Raw genomic sequence first — 25397 nt, 5'->3', positions numbered from 1 at the left:
CTGCAATCACCTGGCTAGAAATATTAAATACAGAATTTCTAAATGATGTTTACACACAGAAGCCCAAGATTGTACACATACCATGAACTCTAATCCCCTTTGTTGACATTAAGCTATGCCTTGCATTCTGGAGGATTTTGCAATGGACAGTTCTTGGACAAATCTAATTATTGAATCATAAGAGTCTTTTTAATTTCTGTCTTGAAGCAGACCCGATTAATATTTGTGCTCATTTATTCAAAAGGGATTGACCTAGTAAACATAATGAACTCGTGATCTACAGTCATGTAATCTTGGTTTATAGACTTTGCAATAACTCGGCTCAAATTTCCTGTGAATGAAATTTTTAACTCAATATGTCAAAGGACACTCACAGTGCAGAAGTGTGATGTGTTTGATTACCTCAATAAAAAAAAAAACCAAAACAATACCTAATTGTCTCCTAGATTCCTTTATGCAGTTAAATGTGTATATTGTTTCATTATCAGCGTTCAAATTGAGGGGGAAAATATTGACAATGATCATTTGGTTTGTAAATAATTTACCTGACAACACGACATAATCATCTGCTGGATGTTTATTTACTGGTGGTTCATTTTGTGCAGTCATTATTTTTTTATTATCCATCTGGTAGCCAGGACAGATTCATTATCTAGCAGATTTGGCAGCCATCATAATTATAATTTTCTGATCATACTGCTGTCCTTTTATTGTTTCTCATCACCATTCAGAACACCGAGTCCTGGCTGAACACAGTAAACACAGGTTCTACAGGAGCCTGCTCTGTCATTTTCTGTGTCCACATGTTGTCCAAGCTTTCTTTTTTTTTTTTTTTTTTGGTTGTTTTTTGTTCCATTTCAGAATTTTTCAGTGACATGTAGAGACATCACCAGGTTTAGGTGAAATTTTTTGGAATTGTGGGAAAAAATTTAATAACAAAAGAGCAGCACCCAACAATTTTTTGTCTCCAACTTTAACATAAACAAAAATTGTTAGGGAAAAAATATGAAGCACGAGAACTCCTATTGTTACAGACAACAGATTCCGACTTACACGGAATCCAGGAATTGTAAACAGGCAGATGGCATTACATTAACAGACATATAGGTATAATTGATGCAAAAAAAAATTTAACCTTGAAATCTATCAATTGACCTCTGTCTTCATTAAAGAGTCTATGGTTCAAATAAGCTTATAATGCTATTGAGTTATCATAAGTCTCCAAGTTTAACACAAAAAAAGTGTTGGAAAAAATATACAAGAGAATGAAGCATGAGAATTCTGCTCATGATAAAATACAGCTTCAATAATTGTTTCAGTGACATTTTTAAGGAAAAGAGATCTTAGAAGAAGAATCACTTTGATAGTGTTCTTAAGCTGGTCAGGAGATGGTGGTTGAAAGCTGAAATTCCTTGTATCAAAGTACCAGTCAGATATAAAAATATAGGGCAGTCACAGTTTTCACTTATCACATGGCTTCTGAGGTAAGGCAGAAGACCTGGGAAACTGTTGTCCAGGTTGAAGGCTGAGGGCTGGGAAATTTTTGCCCTGAAGGCCTTTGGCATCCCCTTTGGTTTCCCCTACCAAAGGACAACAGTTGACAGCAACATGCAATAAGTGTTTTATTACCAAAACAACAATATAACTCTTCAATTCTGTACAAAATTCCTCCAGTACCTTCACTCCACCTGTCGATGTACTCAGTCTCTTTTTTTTAATCTCTCTTTTTTTTAAAACTTCCAGCAAAATATCCTCAGTGATGTCACAAAATGGTATGGTACGTATTGAAGGTGAAACTGTCATTTGGTAAGCATCTTGATAACTTGAACATCACAGAGATACTTAAACTATGTAACAGTTTATTCTGTGTAACAGTTTATTCTGTGTAACAGTTTATTCTGTGTAACAGTTTATTCTGTGACCAGCAAACAACAGAGGAGCTGTTTAATATGCAAAATCATAAACAAAACTAAGGAAACAGTTATTTATTTAGTAGGTCAGGTAATAATGAGAACTGTCCCATAAATGTACATGGAATGGATAAGTGGTGATTGCCAGAAAAATGAGAGGCAGACACCTGAGGGATAAGTGGCAGAACTGCCAGGTAAGTAAGTGGTGATTGCAAATATGTATAAGTGGTGGCCACCACATCAATAAGTGGAATCTGCAGGATAAGTGGAGACTGCAGGATAAGTCATGGTGGCCACCACATCAATAAGTGGAGACTGCAGGATAAGTGGAGACTGCAGGATAAGTCATGGTGGCCACCACATCAATAAGTGGAATCTGCAAAGAAATAGGTGGTGGATACCTGGTAAATAAGTGACAGTTAATAGATAAGTGGAGGCTACCAGAAGAACTATTTTCATAACATGGTACCAACAAGTTCCTGTCATTCACTCTATCACTGGTGCAAACACAGCATAATTTAGCACCTAAACACAAATAGCTATCTTGTTCCATATAACTGCAAATGGCCATGAAAAGGGGTTAAAAATAGATCATAATTACCCAAATTCAGAAAAGAATAGACAATGTAGGTCTGAAGGGTCTTGTCTGAGCCTCCAGTAATAATGTAATTGCACTGGAATTGTATTAGAGGAATCTGTGTCGATGTGCTGAATTGTTGTGAAAATTGTTGGTTGTGCTCCAATATCTATTAGCCTCCGAAAAAATGTGTCACCAATTACTAGCAGGCATAAAAACATTCCTAGACAAATGCCATCAACGAACAAGATTTTAAAAAGAAGATAAAATTTATCTTGCTATACACAGATTAACAATGCAAGTTGGATTTTTGGTTAAAATCTAGCACTCGTGACCAGTTGTATGAGGCACTGCTTGATTAAAAAGCTGCTAGGGTGTAACGGCACATATGGGTCAAGAATTGATCAGACCAAATGTAATGAAAGAAATGCTCTGTATAACTTGCTGAAGAATTACCGGTGAACTCAACAGAGTAAAAGGGAGGGGATATTGAAAGGGTGGCCCCGGAAAAGGGAGGAGGAAGCAAGAGGATAGAGAGAAAAAAAATTGAGATGAAATCAAGGAGGAAGAAAAGGTCAGAATGGATACCCTATCCACAACCCCCTCCCCTTCATAGTTTTTAATAAAGTTGGAGCATTTGTTCAGTTGCAGAAACATTGGATACCTACTTATCAAACACTGGTATATTGAATAGGTTGTATATTACACATGGCATTCCCTTATAACACATTGATTCCAAGCAGCCTTTCTAGCCCATTTAAGGGACACTACTCAGGTTTGTCTTTATATTTCTAACTATAGCTCAATTATGATATCTACATGTAACAAATTCCTTTGTTCACATTGTTCCAGTTTTAATGTATTTATGTTATTTTATTCATATACCCCATTAGGGTCTTTGTCTTAATACTCTACCATCAAGTGCTGCAGCATTGCCAAATTCTGATCTTTAAGGGCAATGTACACTAAATTGGAAGCAAATCATGCACATACAGTCCTACTCCAACAAGTTAGAGCCTCGTTAACATCCCTAAATATGCAGCGCCAAGTCAAAAGTATCTCGCTGTGAACCTCTAGCTAGCATGCTGGAGTAATACAGTCCATGCTACAAACCTTCAAATGCACCAAAATTCCATAAATTAAAAAGCTAGACTTGCACTCCATTATGAATTGTCTGCAAGTCTCTCTCTCCATCACCCTCTCTTCATCTCTTTCTCTCCATCTCTCTCTCCATCTTTCTCTCTAACACATGTATGTTCACTACCAGTGCATCATCTCTAAGCCATAAATTTTAATTCAATTACATAGCTGCATGCTCACCTTTAAATCAATGGGTTTGCCTTACAGGTAGTACAAAGGAACACTCCTGTCTTATTGCCTCTTTACACAAACATAGATCATTTGATCTCACAGAATCCCCCAAGCAAACCCATTTCAGATTTAAATCAAGAAATGACTTTATAATGCTCCAATCCGAAATTTACTTCTTTAATTTACTTCATTTGACACTTAATCATTGTTTGATGTGGAAATATAGGTCTTTATTGCCGATCATTGAAAGTCATAAACCAGATGATCAAGGAGCCGACTACTCCTCAGTCTCTATACCTATCTGTCACAAATGTTTTCTGAAACAACACATGCAAAAAACATAAGATTTTACTTCAACTGCTACTAATGCACTTCAACACACCCATATAATGCTTGAATCTCTGGAATTTTCTTTCATTAACATGATTAAAGCCATACTTTGAACTATAGATGTTAACTGTAAACTATACTGGAGGAGTGAAGCATAAAATGGTCCATATATACGCTGTGAATATGCATGCTTCCAACAGTCAAATCACAGTGTATTGTGGTGGGTTTTTTTTTTTATCTAATTCATAATATTCTTTTAAACAAAACTGGAATAGTTGTAATTTTCATATACATTGGCATATCTATCATAGTTGAAAATATACAAAATACTTCATGATAGTCAGGTACAACAGATCTAAGATATAGTTCATGATAGTCAGGTACAACAGATCTAAGATATAGTTCATGCATGTTGTAATGTAAAACACTTCCCTATATATTCCAATGCTTGAGAGTTCAAATGAAATTAATGTCTTTAAGCCATTTCATTGTGATTTCTGCAGCTATGTCTGAACCATTATTCATGCAATTACACAAAATGGTAAAAAAAAATATTGCGTGCAGGAAATGTACTCTTGACAAAATTTCAGGGTCAAATAAAGACTATAAGCTGCCAAAATCCCTGCCAAATTGCAATTTTTTTTTCACCAGGGGACATTTTCTGCCTTAGGGGGCAACTGACACACATTTCAACATTAACAAAAGAAGGAAAAATGTCACTCATTATTCAATTTACCAAATCGATCACTTTGCCCAATTCTACTAAGCAATTAGCCTACCGCAGATTAAACTTCCTATATTTCCAGCACATGCTCATATGCAGAGTGAGTGGAGTGAGAGACCCCTTACAGAGTAAGCAGAATGACGGACCCCTTGCAGTGGAGACTCTGCTGCCTTTGTCAGTTTGCCTGCATTGTGTAGTTGTCATCTTCTGGTATGAACAACAGATGAAAAGCAAAACAAAGCTCGAGATGATTGCTTGTGGACACACAAATATCAAATCTAAATTTCAAATTCCAAGTCAACATGACCTCGTCTAAACACAGAACCCATAGATTGATTATTACACAGCTCTGCATGTTCTCAGTTCCCTGTGAAATTATGTATTGGGGTATATATTCACGTACAAAAGATTTGTCAGTCCTGCATTTTGATATCAAAGAACAACCCTTTCCACACTATAATGCCTTGGTATTAATTGAATAAATTCTATGAAACACAACTCTGAAGAACATAGAGATACCTTGTTAAATCTCACTGATTTACAAATACAGTAATCTTGCATGGCAATATCTGAACTTCAGGTTATTTTCATAATCATAATTTCTATTGAAATCTTCAGTCAACTGATGTCCGATTCTGTCCAACAATTCGTCAAGTGTGACTCTAACCAAATGCTGTATTGAACTATTTTAATCACTTGGAAGTGCAATCATATATCTCAAGAAAACATCTTTCTAGACTTGTAGCAATATAAATGCACCCATATGCCATGGACAAATTAATTCACTTTGAAAAATACATGTATTACAAACTAAAAAAAAATTGAAAACGTATCATTAGAATTTTTCTCAGAGAATTTTTGAATGACATATGTCTAATAATATGCATTTATGCAGATTTACTGGCAAAACAATTTTACGTAGGAGGAAAAATTAAAGCACGTATTTCATTTATAAGTTAATGAAAGAAGAATCATGCATGGTATCATAGTTTCTCGAAAATTGTCATAGGCATAAATCTATTACAACATGGCTTATGACAGCAAGCTATGTACACATGTAAATTACCAAACAGCATGTAGGTCCATTTCTTTGATCTCACCTTTGAACAGGTAGAGCATTCCCAGGTTGGCATACCTGAGCAGGTGGAACTCCCTTCATACTGGGGAGATTGTGGCAAAATCAATGGGACTTTGTTGGGTAATGACGACCTATCGCAGCCCAGCGAACTGGCAAACTCTAGCAAACTCTAGCGTATGTCACATCAAAGTGTGTGAATCAACACAATTAGGTTTGATTGCTTCTTCAAAGGAGACTTATATTAAATAGATGGATGTTTAACAAGAGTTATGAACAGGCAATATAGATTTTAGATTTTGTGGATTGGAATGGTATAAAAGGAAAATCGGTTTTGAATAATATTAGTTGACATTATTATTTCAATATAGCCCTCATTGATTCAATTAACAACTTTGATAAGTGTAAACCCATTTATTGAATATACACACCTAACATTTCAGTAACACAAAAACGCCTCACATAGGCCGTAGAAATCGAACAGTTTTGAAACAGATCCACCCGACACAGACTGGGAGACAGGAAAATGTACCCATGATAGTTGCGTGAATTCATTGAATAGTTAAAAATGTACCCATGATAGTTGCGTGAATTCATTGAATAGTTAAAAATGTACCCATGATAGTTGCGTGAATTCATTGAATAGTTAAAAATGTACCCATGATAGTTGCGTGAATTCATTGAATAGTTAAAAATGTACCCATGATAGTTGCGTGAATTCATTGAATAGTTAAAAATGTACCCATGATAGTTGCGTGAATTCATTGAATAGTTAACTTTTACATGCACTTTTCGTACAACTCACTCATCCTGAAAACGTAGAATCGATTGTAAACAAAACTTCATTTCATGTTCCAGTGGGTACTTTTGAATATGTGAACAGAACATATTTCAGTTTGAAAAGGATGTAGTACTATATAACTGTTAGGTCGCCCACTGTGAATTCTATAAACAGTCTGCTTCTGTTGATAAAACTTTTGATAAATCATTCACACAATTTAAAATATTTGAAAACCAAAACAAACAGTGATCTTTACAATTCTTCCTCATTTATCTCATAAAGTATATTCTCTGTGATCGTATAGTTTTTTAATTGTGTGAACATTTTCACCCTTTGATCTTTGTGAATTCCCATTTCATCATGAATACATAATCTGTCTTACTAAGGTATTTTTCGACAGATGTCAAACATGCATTTCATACATTATACATTACACAAATTTTCATAATAATGAACTAAACGCTAGAAAAGATGCATTATAACCTCTTTGCAGACAAAATTCAATCAATGAATTCAAACTTTCAGGTGACTGCGAGTTCTTGGGATCTTGACTAAATATACAAGATAAATCAGAAGTATATTCAAGTCTTAACTGTATTATAACCTATCCTTACAAGCTTGAGTCCTATGCTCCTTACATATACCTCGGTATGTGCAGTAATAATAAAAATAAAGAAATGAAATAAGATGAAAATAAAATGTAATGAACTCAATAATGTGTATGATAACATAGAGTATGAGAGTTGCTGCTGAACATCTAGCTTGCTGGAGTATACCATTTAATAAACAATGCAATGACTACAAAGGCCAGAGTTCAGAGTTCATCAGAAGCATTCACTACAAAGGCAAGAGTTCAGAGTTCATCAGACGCATTCACTACAAGGGCCAGAGTTCAGAGTTCATCAGATGATCACAACCTTAAGACCTCCAAATTGTTTAACTTTTTAAAAAGGTTTATTTGCTTGCACATATAGCCAATATTTTGAAGCACATCCTATAGATGAAAATTACAAAGGATGACAGCCTTTCTGGGTCCCTTATTAATATTCAAAATTTGGGAGTTTTAAAGGTAGACTAAATCTTCACCATAGTCTTATATCCTACATTTAAGAGACCATGTCCAAGACAATTTCACATAATTTGTTTCTGACATTTACCAACAGTCATTTAAAGTTATACACAACTAAAGTGATACAATTTCCCTATTTTGACCAAATTTAGTTAAACTGCTGACATTTTTGTGAATGTTTTTCTTTCAGAAAACACAAAGCACAGCTTCTTTGGATAAACAAACTTTTTCTACCATATGAGTACTCAGAGGAATAAATCTATGCTGTAATATAAAGTTTTCACAAACCTCTGTACGTGCTACATGCTACTCTGATGTTTTTTATCAGAAAAACTGTGAAAAATAGGATATTTGGAGAAGTATGGAACTCTGAGCTAATAATACTGCTGCAAAATCTACTATTTTGACAATCAAAAAAAAAAAAAAACTATTTTGACAATTTCCAGAGCCTTCTTGGTAAATGCTACCTTTTAATATAATTTTTATAAAAATATTCCATTACAATAGTTAAAAATTCGAATTGAATTTTGATATAATGAAAAATCTTGAACATATACTACAGCTTGTTTAAAGGAAAATTTGTCCACTCTGACCTTTCTCTGGCTTACATGCAGAGATATACGCAGCTGTACACAGCAAGTGTGACATGTACTAATCACAGACCCCTATAAACTCTAGGGTATTCACACTTACTGCTGACCTCCATCAGGTCTTATGATTACTTGTTCCCAGATATCAAATCATTCATTTCTTTTGTAAAATTAGTGGGGTGGCAATTACTGCCCCTTATATCCCTTATTATTTAGCTCGGGGGCATCAATATTTCTAAAGAGTCGATCCCTTTCGCTTTATGTAAGGTATACTTTATACATGTATAATGAATAAAAAAAACACAAGGCATGATAAGCTTTTAGAATTGACTAGTAGCCTCATCCCTCCTTTCTCCCCCATTTAGATGTGGCAGGGCGACCGATGAGAAATACAATTATTATCAATAAAAATACCTTTTAATATTTGGCTAATTTGTAAAAGCCAGCTGGCCAGGATAATCTCAGTTTCAAAATTAGAATTGGGGAATAATGAAGGTTAAATTCAAAGTAAACAAGGAGTGATTTATACCTTCTGAACTCGAGAGATTCTGTGGTTTAACCAGCTTCTGAAAAATCAAATTTCACTCACCACCCAGGCATGCGTTATCTAACCTCCCAACACTCAGCCTGGAAACAATCAGGACTTCAATGTAAACATGCACTTGGTGCATTCTTCCTTCAAACGAGCTTCTCATTTCAAACAATGGATCAAGTTTCATTTCTTGAAAGGAGAGAGAAGTATTCAATATTTCAAAGCACATAATTCTTAATAAAATTTGGCATTTGCCACAATGTGCTGTGTTGTATTGCATTTTTCAAGTTACGCTACCAGTATCCATTACTTTGAATTGTAATACATTCGTTTTGTTTGGACCCATTTAACATATCTCATTTAGCCTGGACCTGATTTTGGTTCAGAGTTTAAGTCCAGACCTAATGTGTATATTTGTGTTGTTGAGTCATTCTACAGCTTTATATAATTTCTCCCTTGGCCTTGCATCTAATTTGTAGATCCGTTACACTAGTGATTTGTAGATCCGTTACACTAGTGATTTGTAAATCTGTTACACTAGTGATTTGTAGATCTGTTACACTAGTGATTTGTAGATCCGTTACACTAGTGATTTGTAGATCCGTTACACTAGTGATTTGTAGATCTGTTACACTAGTGATTTGTAAATCCGTTACACTAGTGATTTGTAGATCTGTTACACTAGTGATTTGTAGATCTGTTACACTAGTGATTTGTAAATCCGTTACACTAGTGATTTGTAGATCTGTTACACTAGTGATTTGTAGATCCGTTACACTAGTGATTTGTAGATCTGTTACACTAGTGATTTGTAAATCCGTTACACTAGTGATTTGTAGATCTGTTACACTAGTGATTTGTAGATCCATTACACTAGTGATATGTAGATCCGTTACACTAGTGATTTGTAGATCCGTTACACTAGTGATTTGTAGATCTGTTACACTAGTGATTTGTAGATCCGTTACACTAGTGATTTGTAGATCCGTTACACTAGTGATTTGTAGATCCGTTTCACTAGTGATTTGTAGATCCGTTACACTAGTGATTTGTAGATCCGTTACACTAGTGATTTGTAGATCCGTTTCACTAGTGATTTGTAGATCCGTTACACTTTTGGGTAGCAGAGATTGTTATTGGTTTACAGTGATTGATACAATGTATTTATTTATATACATGAACACAAACATTTTCATATTTAACATACTACACTGCTAGTCTGGAACTAAATTTGGACTTCGCAACGAGTCCAGCTCAGGGGATGTACTCACAATAAGGCCATCCAAGGTACTGTATCAAATCATTTCATATGTAAACCAAATCAGTCAAAGAGATAGTAAAGCTCGTTTTGGTGGAATTTTTATCTCACCCTAAATCATCTTATTCCTTTCTAATATAATAAAAAAAAATATATGAATGATATTTTTCAACTTTGTAATTATTGCAAGTTTGTCAAAAGTTACACTACGAGTCATTGGGAAATAAATGCAGATAAATACCTCGGTTCCTATATTTGTTATTTTTTAAAAGAAAATGACTTGGACTCATTTTAATTCTTTCAAAAAATTTGAACAAAATGACCTTTACTATCCATTTTATATAAATCTATTAGCAAAATAAGTTTTTTGTGGAAAAAAAGCATGTGCATAGTATGATAAATTTGCTCATTTAAACACACTCATATAGGGAATGTCTGTATCAAAACAGAGAGGATCAAACTTGACTGATAGGGTCAATATTATTTCAAAAAATAAAATAGATAAATAGAATTTTGATAAATGAAAATCCTTATTGTTTTTCAGTATGTTATATATACTCAAAATTCAACAAACTAGACACATGCCATAGATTAAGGAAACTGATATGGATTCACACCTAATTACTATTTATATATGCTTTCTGTAGACAGGACCAAATTTCAGTACCGTAAAATTTAGTTTGTCAGCATTTGGTCTGAACAACCGACACATTCCCATGTACAGGTATACTTTCCCTGGTGCTTTGATTGTTTCATTTGAACATCTTGTCATAGCTTTTCTGGAAAGGGGTTAGCTGATCATAGATTTTACTAACGGTGATTATCTGCAGTTTGAATTGAACTGGAATAATTTGAATACCCACTTATTTTAAATGGGAACATTAGGCACCACAGATGCGGTCAGTCTCACAGGCAATTATATTGCGCAGGTTCAAATCTACTGCTCTTTAATAGTAAATTCGAACCCAAGCGATATAATTGCCTGTGGTTAGTATGCAGTCAAGGTCCTCCCTTTCCTCAAAATAAACTAGATAAATAGTTCTTTGGATGGCAAAAAACACCAAGAGGAGCTGATGGAGTAAAACTTGAAATCCTTCATAGAGGCTCTGCTTAGTTGCTGTTGAGAGGTGGTCAACAATAATTTGGTAATGGTTATACAAAATCATCATTAATAAGTCTGTAGCACATACATGTCCTTAACATGGACTTAAAATGTCTTCAAAGTTCAACAAATTAGAGGCACATTTAGCTTGCAGCAAAAGTAGCATAATGGTCCACATAAGCAAATATCATTTCTATTTCACTTAACACACAAGATTTCTTAAATACCAATCTCCTAACCACAATAATGCACAGGGGCATAGATCTTTAGCCGACTCCGGTTCAATTTAAATCTGTAGACCTGTCTATATAATTAAACATTCAGTCAACAGTATAAAACATTTCTCTCTGATATCTATATCACATAAACCCCTGTACATGACTGTTAAACTGGAAACTCAGCTTTCACAAATGAAAACTTTACACCTCAAAAAATCTTAAATGCAAATCCTTTTGAAATTCAATGATAAAAGCTACAAAGCTCTGATATTACTACCTTAAGAGAGTCACTGAAGCAAGGAATTGAGATGAGCATATCTATTTTGGAATGGAGGGAAAATGAGGAGAGAGAAGGGGGAATTTCAATTCCGTAGTCGATACTGTAACATCTGATTCAGACTCGTTGATACTGTAACATCTGATTCAGACTCATAGTTTTATTTCCTCTCTTTGTAAATTTTGCTCTGGGGAAATCTTTCATACATTTCACTCACAATCTGTGACTAAATGAACGTTTCTACATAAATACTCTTCTGGCTTCCCCACAGATTTCATTATCCATAATATTTAGTGTTTTAATGAAATGGGAAGAAGCATGCTTGAGGAATGAAATTTCAATCTTCTTTAAAAGCTACCAGAATTAAGTACTCAAATTATAGTGAAAATTCCAATCTTAAATACTACACAAGAGAGCATGCATTGTAATTGCCTTAATCTCAAGGAGATACAAACAGGATCATGTAAAACTGAAATGAAAAATAATTGTATCAAGTTGGAGTATCAAATGTTTTGAATGAATTCCAAATTGTTCCCTTTAATCTGTTGTGAATTAGAAAAAAAAATTAATGGGATTTTTCACTGGAAAAGCCCACGGGGTTTGGGCGAGTCCAAACACCAGTTTTGTTTGTGGTGAAACTATCATTCCCGCGAAGCTTCACATCCTCAAGTCAGTGTTAATATTTGAAAATTTTTGTTTAAAGACCTGTCTTATGAGGAGCTTTGATCTTTGCAGTTTACATAACTTGAAAGCCTGTATTTTGATCCTTATAGATAACTAATATCTGTATTGATCAATCATCTGCGTTGAATTAAATCCTATTTTAAATTGATTAGTTTGAATGAATCATCAAAATTTAAGGTTGAAATTGAATTCTCACAGGAAACAATAAAATAGATCTTGAAAAATACTCTATGTCTGAAGAATTAAACTGAATGCCAGCAAAACAATTATTACAATATTAAATGAAGAGGAAGTTGGCTATGTCAGCTATAAGCCTGGTTTCCTACCTTTAGAATTACAGTCTTATCCATCTCTCTTCAAGTTATATATATATATACAGTAACATGTATCCAAAGGAAATAATGCATAGTATGTCATAGCCATTGACTAGGAAAAAAAGGAAGATGTGACCTTATACATACCACACATGTACTAATTGTCTATAAATTGGAATCTGTCAAAACCATGTGCCTTTCAACATGCATGTTAAGTTGGTCAGCAAGATTAACATATGTACAGATCACCTAGCTACTTTGAACAACAGAGAAAATTCATTCACTTTTCTTTTCTTGTGAGGGGATGACAATGGAAATAGATTGTCTTGGCAAGTGAATGAATCGGAAGTAAAGGTGCAGTTGTAAGGTACATTTGTCATTAATCTGGAATGATTCTAAGCGGGGTATAAGTTGAAATAATATTATTTACCCTTTTATTATTTCATTTACACAATTAATGAAATACATGTTAACACAGCAGGTCTGTGATTTTAGAATACTATTGCACTACCACTACAACAACAAAAAAACTACAAAATCCCAACCAAAAAAACTACAAAATCCCGACCAAAAAACTACCAAATCCCAACAAAAACCCTACAAAAGCCCGACCAAAAACCTACAAAATCCTGACAAAAACTACAAAATCCTGACAAAAACTACAAAATCCCAACAAAAACTACAAAATCCCAACCAAAAAATACAAAATCCCGACCAACAAATACAAAATCCCAACAAAAACCTATAAAATCCCGAATTTATTAAAGATTGTGGTACATCATACTGCAGATTTACATCGTGATGTGTACCCTGGGGAAGATAATCGATATTATCAGGGCTTCCTGCATAGGGAAGCATGGGGTATATCACAATGCGGATCTTCTAATCCACTCCCTCGTAAATCCCACCCTGTCAATCTCCCACTCCTATGTGGGTAACCTCCCTTGGTTTGTGGTTGTTCCTTTACTAGGCAGTCCTGTATAATTATCTTAAATGCTCCAGAATACATTTTATCATGTTTACAAACAAGATATTAGCTGATAGCCAAAACAAGATAAAGCTGGGAGTTTGTGTGATATCCTAAACTGGATTTATTATAAACACTTGTCCCATTTCTAGAGATAACCTTAATGATAAAACCTCCCAGAATCTCGTTCAATTGGATTCTCAAGGGTAAAGATCCGAAGGGGACAACCATTTAATTGGGCAACATTAAATGAACATTCCACAAGATCTATAACTGATGTTACAAAGATTTCCTGACCCCAGTCCTTCATCATTTCCTGACCCCAGTCCTTCATCATTTCCTGACCCCAGTCCTCCATCATTTCCAGACCCCAGTCCTCCATCATTTCCTGACCCCAGTCCTTCATCATTTCCTGACCCCAGTCCTTCATCATTTCCTGACCCCAGTCCTTCATCATTTCCTGACCCCAGTCCTTCATCATTTCCCTTACATGTATTTCTTCCATCAAAAAACCCCCTTCATCTTTTGCCACAACGACAGTAATGGTTCTACGGCTGTTTTTCATTCTGTAGAATGCCAAAGTTTAAAATTTCCAATTCAATGAATTCTAGCACCATCAAGGGCATACAGTGTGATATTTTTTTTTCAAAACTAGTAATTTTTTATATCTATTTTTTTGTTTGTTTTTTGTTTGTTTGCCGTTTGTCATTCATGCTATCATTACTTAATCATTTCTTCAGAGATCATATATATTGAGAGAGAGAGAGAGAGAGAGAGAGAGAGAGAGAGCACTAAAATCCAACAACACTAAATATCCAAAGTGTTGGATCTGAACATAGATACAAGGTCAAATAAACAAGGATATATAAAAATCACTAAAAATGACCAACAATAGGAATCATATGAAATTGTCAAATTTTCAGGATGACCTGCCCCTTCCTCAGGATGATAGAATATTTACAAAATTACGAAAACTAAATAAATGAAATTTTAAGAGAACACAAACTAGCACTAAAACTATACTACAAAGGATAAGAAAAAAAGGAAGTCTACATATTGAAATTATCAAGTGCTACATGGAGCAATAAAAAAGTGTTCTCAACGAGAATCAAAACTTCTTGCCTGAACTTCCTGACTCTCGTTGAGAACAAATATTTTTTATTGCTCCATATAACACTTGATAATTTCAACATGTAGACACTCTGGGTTTTTTCTCAGCCTTTATGATTTAGTTTTCGTCCTAGTTTTTATTTATTTCTTTAGTTTTCATTTCTATGTAAAAATTCAATCATTCTGAAGAAGGGACTCACGGGACGTCCCGAAAATTTTACAATTTCCTATTGTTCGTGTCATTGGTCATTTTTAGTGCTTTAAAATATATATATATATATATATGAGATATATGATATATATTTATCATGTTAGCATACCTTAAGAAGTATATTTGTACTTCATGAAAAGTATGCCAACATGCAGCGCTACAGTACATACCCTCATGTATTTTTAAAAACAAAATTTATTCCTTATATATTTACATTCTAATTTCATTTCTGTTAGAATTCCCAGCTGTTAAAATAGATGTACTATATTTATCCAGATTCATAGGAGCAATTGTTCACAACTGCATCGCATTCATAAGGAAATGGCCATCATTACAATTGGTAAAGATATCAAATATAACACACCCTTTATCCATTCTGAAGGATTTTTGTCCCACAGATTTTCAAATGACCTTCAAATGACCTTGTACTTTATGTCAATCTACATGACATAATATCCAGCAGAATTTTATTTTGCCATTTCTGTCCAGCTTTGTATATTAATTCTGATGTTAAGGGGGTATGCTACAGCAGAGAAATTTGATATGGATGAAAAGCGGAGGATATGTACAACAATATTTTGGAATGGAAAACTTTCAAATTTACTTTATTTTGTCAAAAAATGCAGTTTTAGTAGAGAGCAATCAGAAAAATTAAAAAAAAAAAAAAACTGCTGGACTTGAACCCGCAACCTACAGTTCAGCAGTCGACGTGCTAACCTACTGAGCTACTCAGCTAGGAGATGATTTTTGAAATAGACAAATATTACTGATAATTATATTTTGATCCCAAGATATTTTAAAAGGAAGTCGGCCATTGTGACGATGTAGAGTATCTCCTTATGCAATTAATGCGACAAACCTGCCCAAATATCAACCCACAGGGTCTCAAAATATTTTACACCATATGTATTGACCATCAAAGATTTGAGTATCTATTGCATAGAATCAAAACTACATGAAGCCTATCATGCAATACATTTCCTCATCAGTCTGATAGCTCTTTCCTTCTTTTCTTCTCAAAGTTTCATAATATCAATGTTTTCCAATGTCACTTCTATATTTACACTGAAGCAAAAGTGCTTTATGAAGATCAAATGACATGTCATGAAGGATATAGAATGTCAGAGGTTTCCTGTTTACATGATGTCACCTGCTGTTGGCTATGAAGAAATATTACAGAACAAAGCCATTTGGGGACACTAGATAAATTTAGCATTCAACAAGTAAACCCTTGTACTACTGTCTACATGAGCAGGTGCCCCCAAAACTGTCCAAAAATGAGCATTACTATCATCAAACATTGTTGAATAAAATGATGTTCATTCTGTTTCCTTTTAATTCTATATGGATGATTTTTTTTTTTTTAAATTATTTAGCCCCCATTGGAAGGCCCTTAAGGCAGACATCTGAAAATCTAGAGCTACATTCCCAATCCCCTTGAGTTATCTCCCTTGAATAAGGCCAAGTAAAATTAATTAGTAGATTATCATTCAAACTTCACAAAAAAATGGGGCGGGTGGGAGGATTTTATTTTTTATTTTTCATTTTTCGCCATGGTATTCTTGACCTCGAAAATGCCTTCTCTCATTGAGAAAAGGCTTTATAAATCATAATTACATGTGTATTTGGGTTTCTAATAGGCAAAGTGAAACAAAGTACGTTTACGATACCGGACCGGACATAAAAATATTCGGAAATGGTAATTTTGAAAAATAAAAAAAATTGGGGCGGGGCGATTTTCGAGGGGCGGGCGGGAATGATAATCTACTAATTAATTTTACTTGGCCTAACCTCAGAGAAATAATTTTTTGAGGATTTTCATCAACTCCCTTGACACTTGTCTGAGAAGGAGCGGTTAGAAATATGTCTGTGATGTGACTGATGTTTATCTTGCACTATCTCAGTGACCACCATGAAAGTACTGGCACATGTACACAAGTGTCTAACATGTACACCTTACTGAACCTATCTGATTAGCTTCCCCTCTACCTGGATTTTATCAAAGTTCACCGACATCAAAGAAAGATCTGTCTCTTTCATCAAGGCTTCTTTCATTTTCCCATAAATAGCATACAACAATCATGGTACTTTATTGCTAGTTTTAATGTAAAAAAAAAAAAAGGGGGGGTTTCAGGGTATGAATTATGCAATGAATCCATTTTAAGTGTTTACACTTTTTTGCTTCTTCTGAGATAAAATATTCTAGTTTTGAATGGAAATTAGTCTTCCCCAAATCCTCTTCATTTTTTCATCAATGTATCATGAAAACTATGGGATGCCTTGTTACTATATATGTATATTAGATTAATTAACCTAGCTATCAAATAAATACAAGTAAAATTTATTTCATGAAAGGAAGATAAAGCTATATATATATATATAGAGAGAGAGAGAGAGAGAGAGAGAGAGAGAGAAAGAGAGGCTGATAAAACTTGTTAAGTGGGGACTATTTTTTACCATTGGATGAAGTTGTGAGGACAGAAGTGCACTATGAGGACAAAATTGCTGTCCTTACAGAACTTTACCTCTCCATTAATATGGCCCACAGAATGTGCAAGATATTAGATTGGGGGGGGGGGGACAAGTGCTGTGGGGACATGTCCTTACTGATATTCTCTCTCAAAACCACTTTTTTCACATTTCAAAAGCAAGTTTATGGTTTATATTAGATAAACTTTTATACGTGTCCCTATAGCTATACCTAAAATAGTACATATTCTCTTCTAGACATTGTGAGGACATTCTCAGTTAACAGGTTTTCTTGGAGAGAGAGAGAGAGAGAGAGAGAGAGAGAGAGAGAGAGAGAATAAGTTGTAAAATTGAAACAATTTTTAAGAGAAACTTCATACATAAATGCTAAATGGGGATAATAATTTTTCTTGTAATTAAAAAGACAAGACTTGTACAGTTTAGCATATTTCTAGTTTGTAGCCATTATTTATAGCATTTCTCCCCAATTAAAGTATGACACCTTGCATTCTTTCTTGCATCTCAACATGACAAGTATTTGTACCAGAAATTTAAAAAAAAAAAAAAAAAGGCATTCCATCTTTGAAATGAAGAATGGCCAGTAAGTCAAGCTATAAAATTTACATTTTCTTTTCGTTACAAATGAAGAAATCCATTTTTCAAACTTGCTTTAAAAATTGCAAGTGTGGAATCATAGATAAAAATTGAGCAATGCATCAATGCACTTTGAATATTATCCTTTTTATTACAATGCAATATGATGTCAATTAAATTTGTTGCACTGAATATCTTAATTCAAACAGAACATACTTCAAAGGTGATTCCACTTTTTGTTCAAATATTGAGTTATGGATTAATGCTTGGGATAGCAGGCTTGTCACCCGCTCGTATAATTTCTACATTAATAAATTTTGGCAAAAAACAATCCACCTTGAAAAGCAAAATAAACATATACTTATAATTTATATATATATATATATATGTACAGGTATAATTGTGAGAAAGAATAGGTAACAGGTATTTATCTGGGCTGATCATAGAGGTATTTCAGGGATCATACACACGTGGAGGGCCTATGTTTCGATACGTTTACTTTTTTTTACCTGTGCTTTACCTACATGTTCCAGGTGTAATCATATCGGGACAAAGAAAAATGGAGAAAAACATAGAAAAAATATTTTACAATGCCCACACACGTCGAGTAAAAACAATCAGTGGAAATAAACAGAACGCGTGCTGGTTCTAAGTTGGTTAAGTAGGTCGGTTCGCTTTAATAACAATGCACGGTACACTTCAGGAAACATTCGCTTAACATTGCACCCAACCTCACCTGGAAAACCTGTCCCTCAGCACTGACCATGGAGCCTGCTGTGGTAAAATGTCCAAGCAGCTTTTCTACCTCGGTGGTGTATTCTCCATTGCGATCACTTTTATGCATAACTATATCCAATAGCGCTTTATCCTTTCCAGTAACATGTGAAAATAGGATACTCAAAAGAAAAACACATGCAATCATCGTAAAACGTCGGTTTCTACTTCCTCAGACATATTTTGGCGATAAATCTGAAGTTTGAAGGAACAAATCGGCAATATACTATCGGTAACTCGTGCTAATCCGTTCTTAATACACAACTATGGCGGTATATCAAAGAGACTTTTCAGTATATATCACGTGACTGCCGTTTTCCCCGCCCACTTTATCGATGCATAAATAGATTTATGGTTCGGATTACAGTATCATTCCGGGCGGAATAATCCATTGTACGCAGTAGAGAAGTCTCTATAAACTTTATCAAAAGTTAGTTAAAATGTTAGAAAAGAGTTAGTCCAAATAAATATACTGAATGATAAATAATTAATTCTTTGCTACTGAGAACGATGGTGAATACAGTGTATCAGCAAATATAGTTGCGTGAAAACATAACAGTCGTATTTAAATGTATTGAAGACGCTGCATAACACACATATAATCGCGCATTTCAAACTTATCAAGGAGCAAAATGGAATCACTCTTGACAATGGTTAACTTTGTAAGAGTTTAAAGTACTACATGTGAGTACTGCATGACAGTCTTCTGCTTTACTTGATAATCATCTAACTGACGGGAAAGTCGTCCCTTCGTTCGGGTGGAACAAAGAGATGTGCATGATTGTTGTGAATAAATAAATAAATAAATGTTTATTCGGTATATACAATGTATATATTACATACAAACATACATACATAAGATACCAAGGATAACCCATTAAGATCGAAAGCTTATTTCCAATGGGGTCCTTTTGATACACGGATGTTTGCGCTAGGGGGTCATTTATGTGGGAGGTAACCGGAGTACCTGGAGGAAACCCACGTGTCCGAGCGGGCGACCGCCATACCCTCTCACATACAACAACTGCCGATCACGGGGATCGAACTCGCAGCGGTGAGAAGCGAGAGCGCTACCTCTGCGCTACCCGGACAGTTTGAATAGTGAAACTTCGGTTTGTTTCCAATTTCATACATCGGAACGAGGGGGGGGGGGGGGGGGCATCAATTTGAAGTTGATTGGGGGGGGGGTGTAAACATTTTGTGGATATGACCATATATAATGTGAACACTTCAGCAATTTCCAGTTTCCAGAAAGGGGGGGGGGGGGTACTTTAGTCCGCTAGAGGTTCAGCAGGGGTACTTTATTCCATGTTATTATGTATAATATATGTATGTTTTATTTTTATCAGTTTGTCTTGTTTCATTTTAATTGATACTGTGTAACGAGGTCTACAATGAGCGTTGAGACTTTGAGTCAGGTCTTACTCTTACTTGTAGGAGTTTACAAGGGGCACTCAAAGATTGAGTGGATACCGGACTGGTGCATTCTACACAGTATTTTAGAGATGAAATCGTTATATTACAATATCATTAGGCCCCTATATAAAATGATATTGGAGTTGAGCATAATAATAGAATTCCAAGTCCTATAGTGTATTGAAATGTCTGTCTAAATTTATTGAAGATGTGTCAAATAAAAGGAATTTCATTAAAGTAACTGCTTCCAATATGTCTACATAATTTATCATGAGAAAGTCCTATGACTATATATATATATATATATATATTATATACATATATATATGTGTGTATTATGACTCCATATACTATTCCTATATACTTATTATGGTCCCTTACCTTATATGCAGTGTATTATATCATAATATGACTATGTCTGGTGCCATATTCATACATTCAAATCACTGATTGTATTTTGAATATTATTGTTTTTATGGTATAATCTATAACATGTGCATTTGCCAGTAATTGTCATTTTGCTTGTGCAAATAAATCATTGTCATACACAATTTGGTTGATCACAAGCCCCAGACTTGGGAAGATGCGAGTACCAAAATGAATGCCAATAAAAAAGAAATACTCCGCTGTTATGTTTTTTGGGGGGCACTTCAACTTAAGTACTGGGTCGTCATCTCGGGAACCCACGGGGAAGAAAATTACATATAATCTGACAAAGTTCGGATATACATTGTACTTTAAACATTGTACAATATCATTATTTGATTTTTATCTATTAAGACTACACTAGTGTACCAACTTACGTAAAAAATAAAATAAATAAAGATTGTTTTCTCAACGCACGTTTGAACATTTTTTTCCCCTTCAAAATGCGTCAATGAGATGCATTAAAGATTTATATGAGGGGCGGATCTAGGAATTGCAAGGTTTTTGGAAAAAATTAAGTTCTCCCAATAAAGTAATTCAAGAAATCAATAGATTTTGTCATTTATTTCTCCGGGAGTGGAAGAAATTATTGCTTCTTACATTGTTTAGTACATTTTTCTAAACAAGATACCACGATTTACCTTAAGTAAGAAAATTTTAAACTTTTAAAAATTTTAAATTTTAAATCCGCCACTGTGTATTCATGTTGTGGTGTTTTTTTTGGACAGTCTGTAATTTAGTAATGGACAATATCAACATCCGCAGAAAGAAAAGAGAAGCAAAACAAAGAAACCTAGAACCGATACCTACAATATCCACGATGTCCTGAAATCTTAAACATCTACTAGCCTGCTGGTGTTGCTCGTTTTTAGTTTTTCGCGAATGTCACCCCACCCCCACCCCGCCATAAACGATAAAGAAAACCCTATCGCACATGATTAGTATTATGGGAAGAAATTGGAAATAGATTTCATTGCTACCACAAACGATTCTCAAAGACAAACTCTATCATAGAATGGTATTATCAATTACATCGCATTGACATTCTTGCATTAGTCCATTACTTGTGGATGTCAGCTTCAGCTGACAGTGACCCCGACATTTATTATGATAAACGTCTCCTGACACCCCTCCCATTTTACATTCAATATATATATGCGCTGGACCGTGTATCACACCCCTGTGTATTTTCCAAAACAAAATGCTGGCGATTTGTGGCTTTGAGTTCGTTTACAGTAAGGTAGCAGTTGACGAAATGACAGCGGAATATCGATTATTGATTTGATTGAGAGAGAGAGAGAATCATATGTACTTCAAATTTATTTTCAAAGTTGTTGTGGAACATAAAAGACAAGAAGCGCCGGGGGGAGGGGGGGTCAATGTCTAGTGGCCTTGGGGATATTTCTATCACCTGCACATTTGATTTCGGGCAGTATTCACAAAGATCACATCATTTGTTCTTATAGCTTACAAGAATAAAACACACATGGGGATTGTACTGCACACATACCCCACGTCAAACCGTGATCCCATTACCCCACATCAAACCGTGATCCCATTACCCCACGTCAAACCGTGATCCCATTACCCCACGTCAAACCGTGATCCCATTACCCCACACCAAACTGTGATCCCATTATCCCATATCAAACCGTGATCCCATTACCCACATCAAACCGTGATCCCGTTACCCCACATCAAACCGTGATCCCACTACCCCACATCAAACCGTGATCCCATTACCCCACATCAAACCGTGATCCCACTACCCCGCATCAAACCGTGATCCCATTACCCCACATCAAACCGTGATCCCACTATCCCACATCAAACCGTGATCCCATTACCCACACCAAACCGTGATCCCACTATCCCACATCAAACCGTTATCCCATTACCCCACATCAAACCGTTATCCCATTACCCCACATCAAACCGTGATCCCATTACCCCACATCAAACCGTGATCCCATTACCCCACAACAAACTGTTATCCCATTACCCCACAACAAACCGTGATCCCATTACCCCACAACATCCCATTAGCCCACATCAAACCGTGATCCCATTATCCACATCAAACCGTGATCCCATTATCTCACATCAAACCGTGATCCCACTACCCCACATCAAACCATGATCCCATTACCCCACATCAAACCGTGATCCCCTTACCCCACATCAAACCGTGATCCCATTACCCCACACCAAACCGTGATCCCATTACCCCACACCAAACCGTGATCCCATTACCCCACATCAAACCGTGATCCCATTACCCCACACCAAACCGTGATCCCATTACCCCACACCAAACCGTGATCCCATTACCCCACACCAAACCGTGATCCCATTATCCCACATCAAACCGTGATCCCATTATCCCACATCAAACCGTGATCCCATTATCCCACATCAAACCGTAATCCCATTATCCCACATCAAACCGTGATCCCATTATCCCACATCAAACCGTGATCCCACTACCCCACATCAAACCGTGATCCCACTACCCCACAACAAACCGTGATCCCCTTACCCCACATCAAACCGTGATCCCATTATCCCACACCAAACCGTGATCCCATTATCCCACACCAAACCGTGATCCCATTATCCCACATCATGCCGTGATCCCATTATCCCACATCATACCGTGATCCCACTACCCCACATCAAACCGTGATCCCACTATCCCACAACAAACCGTGATCCCATTATCCCACATCATACCGTGATCCCACTACCCCACAACAAACCGTGATCCCATTATCCCACATCAAACCGTGATCCCATTACACCACAGCAAACCGTTATCCCATTACCCCACTACAAACCGTGATCCCATCACCCCACATCAAACCGTGATCCCATTACCCCACATCAAACCGTGATCCCATCATTCCACATCAAACCGTGATCCCATCACCCCAAACCAAACCGTGATCCCGTCATCCCACAACAAACCGTGATCCCATTACCCCACAACAAACCGTGATCCCATTACCCCACAACAAACCGTGATCCCATTACCCCACATCAAACCGTGATCCCATTTTCAGTCCGGGAGTGGAAGACAGGTGGGTATGATACAATGGGATGAGATATGGTATGTGTTACAAACGTGCTCAGTCACATATATGACTATCGAATCTGTGAATGTGCAGGATGAAACATGCTGTACATGTTATTTCGTAACAAATGCGACAGGACATCGTCGAAAACCACGGGTTGTTGTTTCATTCTATTTCACAAAATTGTTTGTGAAATAGAATGAAACAATTTACCGTGGTTTGCGACGAAAAAAAAGGGGGGGGGGGGGGGGGGGGGCAGGGATGCCAATATATACATGTAGCTATTGTGACGTCGTAACTTGCAAATTCTTTTTAAATTTTAAAATATAACCTGGTGCGTGGTAGATTTATATTTGTATAAGAATTTTATTCACTACGTAAAATAAAAAATCTGGTAAACTATTTGAGTCTGAAAATTAGGTACATATTTTCCAAAAATAATCAATTATTCATAATAGAATAAATTGTCAAGGGTAGTAACTCCCATGCTGGTGGTGTATTTAGGCTAAAACTCAGGTGACCTATCACAATTGGTCTGCGTTCGTCGACGTGCGTTAACAATTGAACATTTTTAACTTCTTGATAACTACCAATATTTTAGGGGGTGGGGGGGGGGGGGGTGGGGGGTGGGGTGGGGAGGGGGGTAGATATTTCGGTATCAGGGTGGGGCCAAGATGGCCAGTTTTTAAATGTGTTAAAAACTTAATATTTTTAACTTCTTCTTGATAACTACCATTTCAGTTCTGTTCAAAGTTGGTATGAAGCATCGTCTGGACAAGGGGGACATGAATTGTAAATTTCAGGACTCCTGTACCCCGGGGCGAAAACTACCAAAACTTTACCAATTTTCAAAAATATTCTTCTCTACAACCTCATACCTCTAAGGAAAACTAAATAAAAACATATTAATTATATCAGCTTTAATGCAATGATACTTAATTGAAGCTAAACAGATATTTAGAAGGAGTAGGTAGTCCTTTATCATAATTGTAAATTTCATGATGGGGATGGGGGTAAGGGTTTGGTTTCAGGGTGGAGCCAAAATTATCATAGTGATTTTGTCGTCATCATTTGAAGGACTTCTTTAAGTTTGCTGATACAATATAAAAACTAAATGTATATTTAGGAAAAGCAGAAAAGGGTGTACAAAAAATGTTAAATTTTGCAACCCCAGGATGGGTCCAAATTAGTCAAATAAAATAAGTCAATGTTTATTCGGTATATACATAAATAAAATATACATACCAAGGATAACCCATGAAAGCTCGTAAGCTTATTTCCAATGGGGTCCTTTGATGCACGGCTGTTTGCTCCAGGGGGTCATTTATGTGGGAGGAATTTGAAACTGGAGTACCTGGAAAAAACCCACGAGTCCAAGCGGGCGACCACCATACCTCTCACATACAACCACTGCCGATCACGGAGATCGAACTTGGGTCGCAGCGGTGAGAAGCTACCCGGTCACCTCGTTATGTCATGTAATGTTATTAATGCACGTATTATGCAAAGCCTTTCACCAGTATAGGCACTTTTGAGGGTATTTCAGTTTTAAGAACACTGTTTGTTTGATACTGTTGCTGAATATTTGAATTTAGCTTAGATAT

General features: G+C 35.8%; 1 protein-coding gene across 1 annotated transcript in view; it reads right to left on the bottom strand.

The window, feature by feature from the left end:
* LOC125667460 (E3 ubiquitin-protein ligase znrf3-like) overlaps window positions 1-19183 on the bottom strand; it is a 39445-nt gene extending 20262 nt beyond the window's left edge. Inside the window, exon 1 of the mRNA XM_048900985.2 lies at window positions 18840-19183. Coding sequence (XP_048756942.2) covers window positions 18840-19025 — 186 coding nt within the window. The 5' untranslated portion in view covers window positions 19026-19183. The remainder of the gene's footprint in view (window positions 1-18839) is intronic.
* Window positions 19184-25397: the final 6214 nt, after the last annotated feature.

Source organism: Ostrea edulis, chromosome 1 (genome assembly GCF_947568905.1).
Source record: "Ostrea edulis chromosome 1, xbOstEdul1.1, whole genome shotgun sequence".
Taxonomy (NCBI): domain Eukaryota; kingdom Metazoa; phylum Mollusca; class Bivalvia; order Ostreida; family Ostreidae; genus Ostrea; species Ostrea edulis.
Note: the sequence above shows the minus strand (reverse complement) of the source record. Positions and strands in the feature narration are given on the sequence as shown.